Below are 18,434 nucleotides of genomic sequence, written 5' to 3' on the forward strand. Positions count from 1 at the left end.
AGACCCCTCCTACTTTTGCCTTCACAGAAACACACACACACTCTTTCTCTCTGCTCTACACAGAAACACTGCTCTGTAGCAATTCTTTTTAAAGGTAAAGTGCAGGTTAATTTTTTTACTTTTACTTTATATTTTGTATTTTTTTGTGGAAAAATGGAACGGATAATTTGAGTTTCCATTATGTCTTATGGGAAACTCCAATTTGGTCTACGAGTGTTTTGGAATACAAGCCTGCTTCCGGAATTAATTATGCTCGTAATCTAAGGTCAATAGAGATAATGATAACATGCAAGTCAAGTTTTTTATCCTTTCTTGCAATTCATAAATTGAATTTTAGTATTAATTTTACTATTTTCGTGCAATTTTATATAATAAATAATAAAGGTCACACATAGATGTGGGGTAAGCATTGCCACTTCGCACCTCTGGGTTGGGGGTTCGAATCTCAGCTCCGGTCTTGTGTGTGTGTGTGTGTGTGTGTGTATTCAGTTTGCATGTTCTCACTGTTTTTGGTGGGCTTCCCCCAGGTACACTGTTTTAATCCAGCAGTCCATGGATAAGTGCTGTAGACAGATTAGTGTCCCTAGTGTGTAACTGGGTGCGAGACAGTGTGTGTGTGTGTGTGTGTGCAATGACATCCCAGGCATACAGTAGGCTCCAGGCTTCTCTTGTGACCCTACATAGGATAAGACATATAGGCAATGAATGGCTGGAAGATATTAAAGGATAACGCAAATTTGCTATATATTTATAAAATATAAATAAACATAATAAATGTTAAAATGAAAAACTTTAGAAATAATAATTGAACACCTGAAGAATTACAGTACGTGAACCGGAATTCACTTGTGGTTGTGTAACCTGAACAATTGTATTGAACCTGAACACAGATAATGTTTTACTCCCTCTTTTCTTTTCTTTTTTCCTTTTACTCTCCAGTCAGACACTGAGTTCTGGGATAAGATGCAGGCCGAGCTGGAGGAGCTCGCTCGACGGAACTGGCTGGAGGACTCCGAGAGTAAAGGCCAGGCTCCAGCCAACCTTTCTCCCAACGAGACGGTACGATCAGCCGATCAGAAGCTGGAGCATCCACTGCAGGTCCATCAGAGAGAGCTGAAGGCCAGCAGGATAGGACATGTCATATAACATGATGATTATAGACCTGTTTGTCCAGCTGGACCGCAGGATGGTCACCATTAACCGGTTAAAAAAAAAAGAAGAGGAAAGAAAAGAGCAGATGTGCTCAGCGCTTAGGCAAAACGAAATGCAGAGCTCCATTATCACTTCAAAGGTTATAGACCGTAGATCAGCTAATGCTTCCTCTCATCTAAAATTCTCTCTCATCATTTTGTGTGTGTGTGTGTGTCTGTGTGTGTATGTGTGTGTGAAAGAGAGATAGAGAGAACAGATGGTAGAAAAAATGTTGAACACAAAGCAATCACAAGCATAAACTACAACAGCTGTTAAGTTATGATTTTATCAAAATTGCAGAGCTGTATCTTTTTTTATTATTTTTTTTTTTTACGAAGATGCTCTTTTTCGATTAGATTAAAATTTCACCAAGATCCCAAAGATGTTTTTTCTTATGTCCGTAAAAGGCCAATTTGTCTTATTTTTGGGGGGTTTAAAGTAGAGCTGATAATTTCAGTGCTCTTAGGGAAAAGGTTTGATGTCTATTATTGCACTGGAGATATAAAAAGACAAATGTGCCATAACAATTTAAATATTTTTGCTTCTATTTGCATTCCTAAGTATAGTTAAGTTACATCAGATATAAAACTGATTCCATGATTTGAATCTGTGGACCAGGTTTCAAATTCAGTTTTAGAAGATTCAGGTGTAGTTCAATCCTTGGTATAAGTCCGATTGATAAATTTCCAAAATAACAATTTTCCAAATTGTCTACAAAAGGTAAACTTTTGAATTTAGATTGCTGTCCACTTCAGTCCATTGCGTTCTGGTGCTTTTAGGTCTTTCTGTTTCTGCCAGAAACAGGCTCCACCCCCACCTTGAGCAGGAGCTGATAAGCCCCACCCCTTTTTATTTTATTTTAAAGAACAACAGAAAAACAGTCCTGCGACTCCCTTTATTTCTCTTTATAATCCACTGCTACACTACAGCGTTTCACTAGTGCTTGAAAACCCTCAAGGTAGAAACTATGATCGGACTGCCCGCTGCACATCTGAAACACTGGCCTCCCAGGAACTCCTTTAATGGCTCAAACATGTGGAAATGTCTTGGAGCGAGGTCAGGCATGTACGGGGGATGCAGCGGGAACCCAGCCGAGTTCCTGTAAGGTGCAAGTGGTGATGATGAATGATTGTGTGTACAGTTCTCCCAGACACATGTGTCCTTTATTCATGGATGTATGGTGTTTTTTTAGAACCTTCTCACTGTCTAAATGTTAAGAGTCTCATCATTGTACTATGCACAAGTCCCGGTTTGACTTGAACGCCGTTCGTAGTTTATTTTCTGAATAAAGGATCATGGCAAATTAAAAATTAGGTATAAACCAGATCATACTAGTGGAAATTAAATACAATTGAAATGCTAATGCTAATGTAATTCATGAAAGAAAAAGATAATTGAGGTAAAATGAACTAACAAACTTTATCAAAGAGTCGAAATGTCTCAGGAAATTAATAAGCATTTACAAGTTGAACCCATTTTCCCCCAGTACTTTGAGCTCTGTGCCCTTCTCCTCTCCGCACGCTCTCTCTGTGCATGATTCCAGTTTCCCTGCAATATTAAAGAGCCCAGCGTGATCCAATTATCAGCACTCTGCCACGGTCCCTCTATAAAAAAAATAAAACAGCCCTACGCATCAGATATGAGCGTGGAATATCAATCACCAACTCTGTTTTACTACGGGTGTAAAGATTTCCTGATAAAAAAAATCAATGTTCCAGGGTTGATATTCACATCGCGACGCGGCACGCACCTGCCATGTTAATATACAGCGGCACAATCCCATGAATTTCTTTTGGCGGGAATATACTGAACCACAGTGTGCTTGATTTAGAAGGTGAAAAAACGTTGATTAATTTCCTTTAACAGCAGCTCTGATTGTAGTTCTGGCTGGAAGACAAAGCAGATCGTTGTTATTGCATTATTGGAGTCTGAGGAATATGTTACTGTTTCTGTAGCAGCCTATTTACAGGGTCTAATCATTGATATAGAGAAAACTTTTTTTTATTTCATATTTATGGAATGAGTCTCCAGTGTCAGAGATGAAGCTGCAAGGTTCCTATGACAAGCAAAAGAGTAAAAAAACAAGCGACTGCGGAGGGATCGACTGTTGAGTGACGAATGGCGCAATGATAAAGATAGCACCTGCCCTATTATCCGGAGATCACGAGTTCGATTCCTGGGTAAAGCTGTAACCTCTTGCAGCCGGAGGTCTAGAGAGAGCTGATTGGCCGAGCTCTCTCCAAGGGGAGGGATGAGAAGTACAGAAAAGCAACAGGGTCCAGATAGAACTGTCACTCAGTCCGGACTGGAGTTTGTCATTTTAGTCATGCCTGCTGCAAAATAATATAAAGTACAGAGTAGTTCTCAATTATAATAATAATAATAATAATAATAATAATAGTTACCAGATTGCAGTGGTATAACAAGAATAAAACACATCCAGATGTGCTTTTATATAGAAGGAACTGATGACGCAGTATCACACCACTATCACATGTCGTTGATTATTCCTTTGAAGTGTTTTATTTCATATGTAACAAACTCACTTCTGCTCCTGGAAACTCCACTAGCTTCAGGCAAAAAGAATCATGGCAGTGTTATAGACAAATGCTTTATTTTCTCTGAATGTTCTGGAGTCTTGATTCCCCTGTGTCGGTTTCAGGGTTACTTCTTCCACATGAACAACCCGTATAAAGACTGGCCCAACGCTTTCGAAGACGGCCTGCAGAAATCCCGAGAAGGTGACCTGAACAGTGCCGTCCAGCTGCTCGAGGCTGCCATCCTACAGGACCCTCAGGACTCCGAGGTTCGCTCAATGGATCTGTTATTCCACAGCAGAGGTCATGAAACGCTATTGATCGTTCTGAGCTTTCTGTAGTAGCACTCTGTGGTGTGAAGGCAAATCCTCGAGTATGCAGTTTAATTAAATATTGAGCTCATAATCTCTCTTCATAACTCATTCCATGAGAATATCATCTCCACTTCTATATTTTATTACTGAACTACATTTTAATGTCAGTCAAAAATGATTCTTTTTTTAAATATATATGTTTCTATGTAAAGTGACATTTCTTTAATATGACTTTTCATGATCTTGGTTGCAGAGTTTTATTACAGAAATGATCATTAAAGTCTTCTTTCTTTGACGAGCACAGTATTATTTAATGGCTAATTATTAGAATAGATTAAAATTGATTACAAACAATGGCAATGGATGAACCTAAAGCTGGGTGATATGGCAAAAAACACATCATATTACATACTGGTACCATACATTAAATGAATGTGCCCTGTTTACCTTTGGTTATGTTGCAAAACTGTCATAATACCCCTAATATGTCACAAAAGTATATCATTACATGATTTATCACATCATGTTTCCATTATAGTGCCCAGCTCTAGATCACATGGAAAACTTTTACCCACCAATTTAATTGTTTTGTAAGATTCAGTCTATTAAATTCAGACGTTTTCTTTGGGGATGTTCAGTGCACAGGTTACGCTCATGCGTTCATTTATAAAAGAACTTTTGAAAGTGCACAAAGTTTTGCACATCAGTTTGAACAAATCTAGATGGTTACTGGTTGATGTCATGTAATAATTACTTTATCTATCTATCTATCTATCTATCTATCTATCTATCTATCTATCTATCGATCTATCTATCTATCCATCCATCCATCCGAAGGCTTGGCAGGTGCTGGGAACAACACAGGCGGAGAACGAGAATGAGCAGGCCGCCATCGTCTGCCTTCAAAGGTTAGGGAAGACTCTAAGCCTCAGCTTGGCTCTCAGCTCATCTCTCCGGAGAGGCGGGCTGTTCCTGACACACAGTCACCATGTTAATTTCCTCCAGGCAGGATTATGTGCTTTCCGGATATCCGACAAACAGCATGACATGCCTTAACGCGCTTCCCTTTATCTCACTTAAATCCTCGCGAAGCCGTGAATCATGAGCAGTAAAAGCAACACCGTCTGTGCCGAAGGCTTTCTTTCAGGCAACGCTGCATTCTTCTAAAACATGCTGATTCTGTATCTGTGGAGAAAAGAAATTCACACATGGGTAGATGGATAATGAAATTAAAAATTTTATTTTTTTAATGACAAGATCATATAAATAATTAGAATTATTTTATGCAGTGAAATTGCTATACAACAATCAGTATTTAGTATGAAGTCAAAACCTGCTAGATGATTCTTCAAAACCTGCTGAATCTGACTGGACATAGAGTCAAAAAGACGTTTCAGTACTCTGGTGTCACTCGCTCAGTCTGTGCCTGTTTAATCTCGTCCTAAAGATCATGTACAGGAGTCTGTTTCCACCCTCTTCATCAGTGTCCAACAGTTAGCTATTGGGTTTTGGACTGGAGATGATTTAGGTCATGGCTCCAGAAGCTGAGTGTCATAGTCACATAGCCGGTTCTTCGCTATTTTTTTCAGTTCATTAGCGCAACACTTCAGTCAGATAGTAGAAAGGCTAGAAATAATTAGTGACATCCTCTGTTTTGTGTAAAAGGGGAAATATAATATATGGCATATGTTGTCTTAATACTTTGGCCACTACTGTACATACTGTACATACATACATACATACAACTTAAATAGTTCTTTTGATTGTGTAAAGCTGCTTTGCGACAATTTCATTAGTTAAACGCGCTATACAAATTTAATTTAATTTAATTTAATTTAATACACAGCCTGGCCAAAAAAAGGCACACACTCTAATATTTCACTGTATTAATGACGGGAGAGTCGGCCCGCTGCAAAGTCTTGTCCAGCACATCCAAAATATTTTCAATTGGGTTAGGGTCTGGACTTTGTGGTGGCCAATCCATGTATGAAAATGATGTCTGATGCTCCCTTTCCCAATTTGAGCCCAATGAATCCTGGCATCTTCATCTTGCATCATACCCCATGCCATCAGAGAAGAAAAGATCCATTGATGGAAAAACCTGCTCATTCAGTACATTAAGGTTGTTAGCTGACTTTATTTTATTGCCACATAACGTCGCTAAACCCTAGACCTGAGCAACTGAAGCAAAACCAAAATCATAACACTGCATCCACTGGCCTGTCCGGAAGGCACAGGGCATGATGGGTGTAGGGGATGTGTATTATAAAATATATGTATTAGTCATAATGATCTCACACAAAACAGAAGAATGAAACGTGCCTGTGAGACTGTGCAGCACTGTGTATAAATATATTCACAGTGTGAGTGAGTCTACTAACTGCATTGCTTTATAAAGTTAAACGTGCGCTTGTTTGCTGCTACCTCGCAGTTGACCCGAGGTGACGTCCACTAGTCCCATCTCGTACGTGAGACTAAGAGATCTTCCTGAGTCAGTCCCCTGCCTTGCTCACAAATTAGAATCAGTGCACCAACGAGGTTAATAAATCCCCACGGTGATATGAAAAAAATGTGACATGCAGATGAGAGAAAACTGATCAGAATGTGAGCGTCTTCCATAACTTTTTCTTTTTTTTACCCCCGCGCACTCAGTGCCCCCTTCTCACAGTAAGATGCCACCCTGTGTCGTGAGTCCTGACCGGTGAGAAGCGCATTCTCTGTTCTCTGACAGATTATGACAGACAGGCGGCGGAGAAGGAGGGATTCTCAAAAACACGGAACAAAAGGCGCCCCGTGTCAGTTTAACATGCGGAACATGTCTTTTAGTTTCAAAATACGGGATAATTCACTTACATTTACATTCAGGCAGACGCTCTTATTCAGAGAGACTTTGTAGTTTTCAGCATTGGATGGATCCTAATACTGGGGTTACTGGGGTTACTAGATTACTAACTAAGTACACTACTATCAGTCAGACACTTTTGAGTATGTATTTTTTTTTTTTGGTAGCGGGAGAGATTAGCCCAAGTACTGGAGAAACAGATATGTCTTAAGTTATCGTGTGTCTCTCTTCATCCATCACTCTGGAGCAGGGTAAATCTGGACCACATGACCTTTTTCCAATCCTCTGCAGTCTGTTTTTTATTCCACCTTGCAAATTGAAGCCTTTTTTCCCCAAATCATCTCTTTACTAAATGGTTTTCTTAAGGTTTCCTTAAGGCTACGCAGCTGTTTAGTCCCAATCCCCTGAGTTCAAATAGTGACTTTTTTTTCTGGCCAGGCTGTGTACAGTACATGCATGCATGCATACATCCCTAAAATGATTAGATAGATTAGAAACATGGAGCGATAGATACAACCACTGAAGGATAACTCGCTAGCATGAAAGCTAGCTAGCTGGATATATAGATAGAAAAACTTTTTTGAGTCTATTCTCTCTCTCTGTCATGTCCGCAGGTGTCTGGAGCTGCACCCGAATGACCTGAGCGCTCTCATGGCACTGGCGGTGAGTTTGACCAACGCGGGACGGCAGCAGGAGGCGTGTGAGGCCCTGCACCGCTGGATCACACACAACCCCACCTACACACACCTCCTTCAGGAGCGTAGTGCTCTGGACGGTTCACCACTACCTCAACGCAGGGGCTCCAACATCTCCCCCGTCCCCACTCTAGGATGGTACGCTCCTGTTCCACACTAAGCATCGTGGTTGTAGTACACTGGGGAGAAAGGAAATAATGACAGCTGAACCTTTTACTGGTTTTTAATTATATCTCCTGCACCATGCATGTTAGCACCGTGCTAATGTGCATCGTTTTTCACTGAACTGTAGGATAAAGTGTATATAGACGAGTTACTATAATCTGACAGTTTGCTTAGTTTAAATGTATGTAAATGTGTTTTGTGCCCATGTGTCCATGTGTGTGTGTGTGTGTGTGTGTGTGTGTGTGTGCAGCTCACAGTTGGTGGAGGTTTTGGAGCTTTATCAGGAAGCCGTGCAGCAGAACCCGGGCTGCGTGGACCCTGACCTGCAGACGGGACTCGGCGTGCTCTTTAACCTCAGCTCGGAGTTCGATAAGGCCGTGGACGCCTTTAATGCCGCGCTGTCTGTACGGCCCGAGGTGAGTGAAGTGTATAGTTGTCCTTTTAGGGAATGGTGGCAAAAAGTAATACAAGATGATAGTGTGACAGAAGTGTGACAAAACAAGAACTTTGTAAAACTACACTGTGAAACCAGACTTCTAGGAAATTATTAACCAGGGGTTGGTTATAACAAAAAAACAAACAAACAAAAAAACAAAACAAAGATAACTTTGAACATGATGCTCCCACCACCATGCTTCACTGTATGGATGCATGTCGCAGTAAATGTACGAGGGTCAGTCAAAAATGAACTTCTGTTGTCTTATCGTTTTTTTATATTCCGTTTAATGCTCCTGTCTCCCCAGCCACAGCTGTGCAGGTGTGAACGTGTTACATCAGTTTATTTGTAACTGAGGTGCAAACCAAAATGGACGCCCCATTTGTGATTTGCACAAAAGAAGAGCAGCGTGCAGTGATTAATTTTATTTCTTTTGTGGTCTGAGAGCATACTTGGTGCCAAAACAACTCACAGAAGAGCAAAAACAGAAGCTCTTGGATATCTGAAAACAAAATTTGGACTGATACTCCCTCACTCACTCACTCATCATTTATACCGCTTTATCCTGTTTTCAGGGTCACGGAGGGGCCTGGAGCCTATCCCAGGAGGCGGAGTACACCCTGGACAGGGCGCCAATCCATCGCAGGGCACACACATACACTTACTCACACACTCATTCATTCACACACTACGGGCAATTTGGGAACGCCAATTAACCTAACCTGTAGGTCTTTGGGAGGAAACCCACCAAGCACAGGGAGAACATGCAGACTCCATGCACACAGAGATGGGAATCGAGCCGGGCCGGGATCGAACCTAGACCCTGGAGGTGCAAGGCGACAGTGCTAACCACTACACCACCGTGCCGCCTTGGACTGATGCTTTAAGCCTAAATTTCGGATTAAACGTAGAGGACCGCTACTCGAGGGCGTTGTGATCTTGCATGACAATGGACGGCCGCGCACTTCTGCTCACACTGTCGATACTCTGCTAAAACTTCTTTTTGAGGTGTTAAAGCATCCTATAGTCCTGATCTCGCTCCATCCTGTTGAGCAGCCCTACGAGGACGAAGACTTACTTTTGATGATGAGACAGCGGTGCATTCGTGGCTCGCGGCTCAGCCGTTAACATTTTTAATCGAGGAAATACGTCAGCCATGTCGAAAAATTATGTATTTGTCTTTTCTACCACCAGATTGCGGATACGTTTTGACTTACCCTCGTAAATGCATAAATGGTTTAAATGGTTATTATACCATGAATTTATAACAATGCTCTACTGTAGCATAATGATTATGTTCACTAACATGAAAGCACTGTGTCTCTCAGGACTATCTGCTGTGGAACAGACTGGGTGCGACTCTGGCTAACGGAGACCGCAGCGAGGAAGCTGTTGAGGCCTACACACGAGCTCTGGAGCTCCAGCCTGGCTTCATCCGCTCCAGATACAACCTCGGCATCAGCTGCATCAACCTGGGAGCACACAGGTACAACAGACCAGAGAGTACCGAGTACCGTACTATAGCGAGATATAATCAGATATAATATTAACCACACGTCTGGTAATGTATAGTGCTGCAAAAACAGCTCTGACGCCTCAAAGCCTGGACTCTAAGGCGTCTTAGACATAGTAAGGACATCAAGAAGAAAGAGCTCCTTATACTGGAGTTGTCTGTATGTAATTGTATTATTAACTGGAGGTTAATACATTTAAAGTGAAAGATATATAATAATTAGACATGGAGGAGCAGATGCTGGAATAGATCACCACATATTAATTGTCAAGGTAGAACTGTGATGAAGTGTAGGGGAAAAAACACAGTGAATAGATTTCGCCTGGCACAGTAAGAATTATCAAGGAGTAAAAGAGAAAACAAACAGATTAGTCCAACAACAGCCTTGCATTACAAGCCGAAGACCCTGCAAAGTCGAATGCAAAGCCCTATATCAAACAGCTCGCTGGAGAATTTCATCAGACAACCCAGTAGTAAAAATAAAGGGCTGCATCCTAAAAAGGAAAGATGTATCAGGGATGTTCAAGTCACACCGTGCAGAATAACAGAACACACTTCTGGGAGTAAAACCTCCCTTTACGTCTCTATATAATCCCCTGCTACACTAATGCACTTATCCCAGTGATTCTCTAGTGCTTGGACACCATCAAGGTAGAAAGATTTCTCAGTACGCCATCGTCTGATTCATGTCTGAAACGCCGGCCCCTCAGGAACTCCTTTAATGGCCCAAATATGTGAAAATGGCTTGGACTGTACACTCAGGACTGTACTGGGTGTGTGGCAATAACAGCACTCATCATTAAGGCTCCATTTGAATGTAATGTACACTCACCTAAAGGATTATTAGGAACACCTGTTCAATTTCTCATTAATGCAATTATCTAATCAACCAATCACATGGCAGTTGCTTCAATGCATTTAGGGGTGTGGTCCTGGTCAAGACAATCTCCTGAACTCCAAACTGAATGTCAGAATGGGAAAGAAAGGTGATTTAAGCAATTTTGAGCGGGCATGGTTGTTGGTGCCAGGCGGGCCGGTCTGAGTATTTCACAATCTGCTCAGTTACTGGGATTTTCACGCACAACTATTTTTAGGGTTTACAAAGAATGGTGTGAAAAGGGAAAAGCTTCCAGTATGCGGCAGTCCTGTGGGCGAAAATGCCTTGTTGATGCTAGAGGTCAGAGTAGAATGGGCCGACTGCTTCAAGCTGATAGAAGAGAAACTTTGACTGAAATAACCACTCGTTACAACCGAGGTATGCAGCAAAGCATTTGTGAAGCCACAACACGCACAACCTTGAGGCGGATGGGCTACAACAGCAGAAGACCCCACTCATCTCCACTACAAATAGGAAAAAGAGGCTACAATTTGCACGAGCTCACCAAAATTGGACATTTGAAGACTGATGAGTCTCGATTTCTGTTGAGACATTCAAATGGTAGAGTCAGAATTTGGTGTAAACAGAATAAGAACATGGATCCATCATGCCTTGTTACCACTGTGCAGGCTGGTGGTGGTGGTGTAATGGTGTGGGGGATGTTTTCTTGGAACACTTTAGGCCCCTTAGTGCCAATTGCGCATGGTTTAAATGCCACGGGCTACCTGAGCATTGTTTCTGACCATGTCCATCCCTTTATGACCACCATGTACCCATCCTCTGATGGCTACTTCCAGCAGGATAATGCACCCTGTCACAAAGCTCGAATCATTTCAAATTGGTTTCTTGAACATGACCATGAGTTCACTGGACTAAAATGGCCCCCACAGTCACCAGATCTCAACCCAATAGAGCATCTTTGGGATGTGGTGGAACGGGAGCTTCCTGCCCTGGATGTGCATCCCACAAATCTCCATCAACTGCAAGATGCTATCCTATCAATATGGGCCAACATTTCTAAAGAATGCTTTCAGCACCTTGTTGAATCAATGCCACGTAGAATTAAGGCAGTTCTGAAGGCGGAAGGGGGTCAAACTCTGTATTAGTGTGGTGTTCCTAATAATCCTTTAGGTGAGTGTAAGTTCCAAGAGACCATCGAAACCAAAGATGAAGATGGTTGAATCAGGAAAGTCAGTAGGACTAGACAGCATTCCAGCGGAAGATCTCCAGGCAAACCAAGCTTTATCAGCAGATATTCTCTACAACATATTCGGAAAGGTCTGGGATAAGGAACAAAAATGCCACAGGAATGGCAACAATAGTTACATCATCAAGGCTTCCGAAGAAACATGACCTTCTTAAATACAAGAGCTAGACAAGAGCAGTCCAACACCTTAACCACAGAGCCAGCCTGCCCCCTGTATGTATTGGGAAGGTCCTACCATGTAGAAGCTTGAGCCAGCCCTAAGACTTCTTGTTGAGCTAAATGGAAAATATCTTTATGCATCAATTTTATATACTTCGAGTCTGGACAGAAGAACCCTCTGGAGCCTCGTAAAAAACATTACAGCATCCCTAAACAAATTCATTTAAATCATAAAGCGTTCAGATGACAGGATGACCTGCAACGTTGTGCACGCTAGAAACTAAAAGCTCATCTGTCAACAAAGGCTTGATGGAACTTTTCCTGTTCCTGTTGTCCATTTTTTGTATAATGAAAAAAAAAAAACATAAAAAGAAGAAGAATCCAGTGGATTTTATGGGAGCCGCTAGGCGATCCAGATAATATTGCTGTTGATTCTTTCCAGGACCGACCAGCACATACAAGATAAATCAGCACTACTGACAGCAAATACTAACTATCTGCATTGATTTCAAAATGCTTAGTGACCTTCCTTTCTTTCTTTATTGAAGTAGATTTTTCACCTAGTATAGTACTGGATATTGGATTGTTTTTTTTGTTTTTTTCTCCCCCACTGTTTAAAATCAATTCTCTGTATATCCAGCAGAGGGCGATAAAGGCTACAATCTACTCTTTTAAAGGGAAACACATGCACAATCCTCTTATAAAATTGTATTGATTTAATTACATTTCCACTCTAATGTGACCTTATATAAGAAGATCCCCCTCCTCCGTCTCGGTGTTCCTTTGTCTTTGCTGCTCTCCAGTGGGGGCGTGGCCCAGCAGTAGCTCATTCACATAAACACTGAAACAGCAGGTTCAGATGAGTTGAGGCATTAAAGAGAGAGTTTTTCAGCTGGAGCATTAACACACACACACACACACACAAACACACACACACACTGTAGGAGACATCTGGGACCTGTGTTAGCTTATTACAGAAATACTCTTACAATATATGGGACCTTTAAATCTCACAAATGAGGGCCTGGAAAAAGACACCACCCGGTCGCGGTACTGCTGTAGGGCTGTAAATATAAATCTGATGTTGTCGTCTCACGTTGCTCTTCTCTCGCGCAGGGAAGCGGTGAGTAATTTCCTGACGGCTCTGAACCAGCAGAGAAAAAGCAGGAGCCACCAGGTGATGTCCAGCAGCATTTGGGCAGCTCTCCGCATCGCTCTGTCGCTCATGGACCTCCCCGAGCTTTTCCACGCCGCCAGCGTCGGCGATCTCGATCTCCTCATGCAGGCTTTCAATATGGATATTTGACCCTGAACCTATAAACAAAAAAACAAAACAACACCACCAACCTGATGGGTGCAGCACCGACGCTGGGCTTCTTAAAAAAATTAGCGAAAGCCATGTGACACACGCAAAGCGCTTTATTTATTTGTATTTCTGCTAGTGTGTGTGTCTACAACTGATTTGCAGTTTACACAGAGGAGAGTGGCGGTTTATATACATACATACCTACCTACATACATACATACATACAAACATACATACATACATACATACATACATACAAACATACATAGGGTTTCGAATGATGCTAGGTGTGTGTGTGTGTGTGAAAGCGAGAAAGGCGGAACAACTACAAGCACATTTTAGAGAATACTACTTCAGAATATAGTCTTTCCTATTGCATTGCACAAGGCCAATGCTGTTTGTATCCTCGACTTCTAGCACAGAGAAAACACATTTATGGATAGAACATGACCTTTAATAACCTCAGATGCTTCTAAAATCATACGCTATTATGAATTATTTTATTTAGTCCAGCACGTCACTTTTGGGCATTCTTATGTGTACCTTTGCTCTTGTACTTTCCATATGCCAGGTTGCATTTCCCAAAGACATAAACTGAATATTCTGGATTGCCAGGTTGTAGCAAAATGTTCACTTCGGTGCTTGGTAGTGAAAGTATTCACCCCACTTGATTTTTTTTTTTCCTTGAGCACATTTTGTACTGGAAGTGAAATAGATTAAATTGGGATTGTCATATATACATAGGATATGTCTAAAAGAGTTTTTGAGGGGGTAAATACTTATGCTTAGACACCGTAGAGGCTGATTAAATGTTTATATACAGGTTTATATACAAATATACAAAGAGTCTATTTCTAATAAAAGTGAACAAAGGGAAACTTTGGGGAGGGGGTGCAAATATTTTTGCACATGATAGTTTGAGATGACTCTGCTTAAAGCATGCTAAACTAGTAGCTATAAGGTTCACTACTTGTAAGCTACATTAGCCTTGTCGCTCAAAAATATAATGTAGAAGCAGGCCTGCACTTCTGCTTTTCCGCCACATGATGACACTGTTGCTACACAGAGTCACCACAGTGACCCCGGGGTGATGAGTGACATTAAGTGCGTCTCTCTTCGGGACACAGCGGCCCCTCTGAGGCATGTCATGTGCCCAGGTGTGCCAGCAGGAAGTGTTGCCCCGAGCCATCTGTGTTCCAGCGCTCCCCTTTGACTGCGCAGAGCTCGGGGTTCCGCGGGGGGCCGACTTCAAACGCCTCGCATGAAAGGTCACAGCAAAAAAAAAAAAAAACCTACAGCATCATGTTGAAAGTAAGGAAATGTATGAAAGCACACTGGCACAAGCAGCTGAGCGGATAGTGAACCCGATCCCAAATGTATGCAGGTGACAAAAAACGAGGATTATTGTTGGACTTTAAAAGGTCAAATGTCATAGGGTCACATATAATGAAATTCTATTATGATAATTGTTTTTTTTTTAAAGTAACAGGCAACAAGAAGGGACATGAGAATGAATTTTGGATCTGTGCTTCCCCTTATGGAAAAGTCTCATAACTTGACATGGGAGTCAATTGTGATTACATTTACTGTAAGTGTGAGAGAAATTTTAATTGAGGAACAAAATCACAAAATTGCTCAAATTAATAATCACGTTTGATATATTGAGAAATTTACAAATAAAATTACGTCTGAAAACTTTACGGGAAATGATAAGTCCTTTACCAAAAAAAATAATTGAAATGTAAAAATTAATTAAACCATATGATCTGATGTGACCTATTAAAATGTACTGTAATTAGAAGATTTTAAAAAGGACAAATCATGAAAAAAAGGTTTTAGAAATGTTATATGTAGTTTAAAAACTTCTATTAATTATTAATCTAATCTAATTATTTCAAAAAGTAAGCTAAATGTAAAAAAAAATATTTAAAGTGTACTACATGTCAAATTTAATTGGTAAGACAAAAACATATTTAATCAGATATTGTATACCGAAAAAACATGGATTATAAATTGAAACACACACAATGTACATAATTTGCAGCATGTACAGTTTGTGTAACTTTTCCATAAGGGATTTTAGCATAACTAGATTTGACTTTATATACAACTATGCAAGCCATATTTGTGTATTTTTATTACTATTATTACTATTATTATTATTATTATGAAACCTCTTTATAACTGCTTTGTATGAAAGCAATCTCCAAAAGCTATATATATATATATACATTATTATAATATCGAATGTATTATTACAAATATGTTTTTAAAAAAACAAACCCGAAACTGTAATTTTTTTTTTATCCGAATGTATTGCTATCACAACATAAGCATGCATGTTTACTTGCCTGTAATGTACCTAAATCCCAAAGTTTTGAATCTAATGTCTAAACGATCAAGCTGCTTTCTTGCTATAATAATTGAATGTTCTGTATCACATCACTACTGCATTAATGATCCACAGCTTTTAATGTAACACCTACTGTAGAAAGTATTTATTGGAAAAAAAAAACTAATTATTATAGTAGATTTGGAATATTAAAGGGTGTCTGGAGTTAACACTGAGCATGTTAGAATTACCTCTGGGACTATTTTGTAAATACGCGATATGATTTAAAGAGGTGAGATATGATCATGTATTTATAATATTAAAATGTTATTTTAGAAGGATTCATAATGGCTCATGATGATTATTATGATGATGATGATGATGATGATTATTATTACATGGAATTTTTTAAAATAAATAAATCACTTATTTAAAAAAAATTTTAAAATAGTATAAAAGTAATTTAAATAAAATGTCAAATTAGAAGTAACCGCTATTGAAGCACATTAGACAGGGTGTGCATTTCTTAAAAAATAAGTGCTAGGAAGTAAAATAAAAAAATTAATTGATTAATAAAATTTTATTATACTTTTTTAAATTTAACTATGTGTGAAAGTGAAACAAATAAATAATAATTGGTGAGATTAAATTAAGTGCAAAAAAATCACATATACTGTATAAATAGGTATTTTACATTTATTTTGTGAGAAAAAATATTTTAGAAGGATTTATAATTGCCCATGTTTGTTATATTATTATTATTATTATTATTATTATTATTATTATTTTGTATTGGTATACTAATTCCTTATGTAAATAAATCATCAAATAGTACAGAAGACATTTAATAAAAATGTAAATTACAAATAACCCCTATTAGCAACTTAGTCAGGATGTGTACTTATAGAAAAAGAATTAGTGCTAGGATGGTGTGCCTTATATGTAAAATAAATAAATACAATTATTCAATCAATAAATAAATAAAACCACTAATTATTTAAAAAATTAATTACTTGTGGTCTAAAATTTAAATGCACTACATGTAAAACAATTAATTATTAAGATTACATTTAAATACATTTTAAAATCACATATATAAATGGATATTTTACATTTATTCTGTGATAATCTTTTTCCCGAAGGATTCATAATGGCTCATGTTCATAATAATAATAATAGTAATAATAATAATAATTTTATTATTATTATTATTATTATTATTATTATTATTATTATTAATAAATATTAATTGTTATTTAATTAGTATTTTAAAAAATAAAAATATTTGTAAAAAATTAAGAACAATTCTTCTTCTTCCTATCATTATTAATAATAATAATAATTATTATTATTATTAGCAGTAGTATTATTTATTTAGTTTTTCCCCCCAATAAAACCCACATCTTTATGAGCTTTATTTTTTTTTTTGGTAGCAATTTGTCAAAAAGAAATTCTTAATTAAAGACTTTTTCATTCATTTTCAGTCACATTTAAAGTTGTGAAACCAGGTTAGTTTCTGTTCTCATTTACATTATATCAGGTATAAACAGTCATTCCTTTACCGTCTCACTCAGAGTTTTTCCTCTGATTCTTTATTAAAGTAAAAATTAAATCAATCACAAAATGTAAACTGCTTAGTCCTGGAGTCTATCCCAGGGGACTCAGGCACGAGCTGGGGTTCACCCTGGACAGGGTGAGAGTACATCGCAGAACTCGCAGACAAGCATGCACATATACACACTTTGTAAATGCCACTTAGCCTAATCTGCATGTGGGAGAAAACCGGAGTACCCGGAGGAAACATTAACAAAGCCCCCAAGGCAAGAATCGAACCTATTGTAGAGGCTGGAGCCGACGGTGCTAACCACGTACAGTACATCAGTATATCAATAGCTGAGTGTCTTTGAAGTCCGAGTAATATTGGGTCATTTTCCTGCCCATTAAACAATTTATTTTTTCTAAATCTGCATTCCATCAGTTTTTTTTTTTTTATTAGGATATTGCTACAATATTGCTCTTACTGTTTTTTGTAATTTTTGTAACATTTTGTAATTTCTTATTAACAAGACAGGATGTATATACTGTAAATTTAAATTTTTATAACAAAACATAGATTTGATCATAATCGTGTAACGAATCATACAAAGTTAGAGTGGCTATTTAATTTTCCCATCTCACATGACAGATCAAGGTTACATGATACACTGTATCTTATGTTGTATCACTGTGGGTTTTGTCTCTTTAAGACTCTCCAGCAGCTCACACCCCTCCACCTAGTCTGGAGTAAACCCGCTGTGGACCCGTTAGTGCTTCACGGTGCCAGCACGCTGATCCATGAAACGCACGCTACGCTGAGAACGACTCACTCAACCAGGGACCAGCAGAGCACACTGTTAGGTAAGACTAATAAACCACTTTTCTGTGATTAATTACACACATGGAGTTTGGTTCATGTAAAACTAGTCTTAATGAAGTATCCTGTCTTATGATGGGGGACTGGAACAATAAATATGTTCTAATCCTTAAAACCCAACTGGAAATTTACTATTAAGGATTAAATTTTGATAAAATTTTGATTTCATGATTATTTTTTCTCCTTAAACTGGAGTAAAAATCATGGTGAGGTGGAAATAAATCCCAGCAGCTGCAGCAACGTGACTTTTTTGTCTTCATTTAAAAAAAATATATAAGGTATGTGTGGTAGTGGAGTTCCCACCCTAAAGGATGTGGCTTTGAAAATACAGTCATAACCTTAACTCTAGCTCACACATCCCCCTAAAACCCACACAAACCCTGTCATGCAGCTCTGCACAGGCACCTCCCTGGTGAAACGTTAGGTGTTTTACTATGTAAAGTATAA

General features: G+C 39.0%; 1 protein-coding gene across 2 annotated transcripts in view; it reads left to right on the plus strand.

The window, feature by feature from the left end:
- pex5lb (peroxisomal biogenesis factor 5-like b) overlaps positions 1 to 15,038 on the plus strand; it is a 52,996-nt gene extending 37,958 nt beyond the window's left edge. For both annotated transcript variants that reach the window (XM_053486095.1, XM_053486096.1), the window contains 7 exons: positions 940 to 1,059; positions 3,854 to 3,997; positions 4,880 to 4,950; positions 7,499 to 7,717; positions 7,995 to 8,160; positions 9,509 to 9,666; positions 13,053 to 15,038. In XM_053486095.1, the coding sequence (XP_053342070.1) occupies positions 940 to 1,059; positions 3,854 to 3,997; positions 4,880 to 4,950; positions 7,499 to 7,717; positions 7,995 to 8,160; positions 9,509 to 9,666; positions 13,053 to 13,242 (1,068 nt within the window). In that variant the 3' untranslated portion in view covers positions 13,243 to 15,038. The remainder of the gene's footprint in view (positions 1 to 939; positions 1,060 to 3,853; positions 3,998 to 4,879; positions 4,951 to 7,498; positions 7,718 to 7,994; positions 8,161 to 9,508; positions 9,667 to 13,052) is intronic.
- The last annotated feature ends 3,396 nt before the right edge of the window (positions 15,039 to 18,434 follow it).

The sequence above is a fragment of the Clarias gariepinus genome, chromosome 25 (assembly GCF_024256425.1).
Source record: "Clarias gariepinus isolate MV-2021 ecotype Netherlands chromosome 25, CGAR_prim_01v2, whole genome shotgun sequence".
Lineage (NCBI taxonomy): Eukaryota > Metazoa > Chordata > Actinopteri > Siluriformes > Clariidae > Clarias > Clarias gariepinus.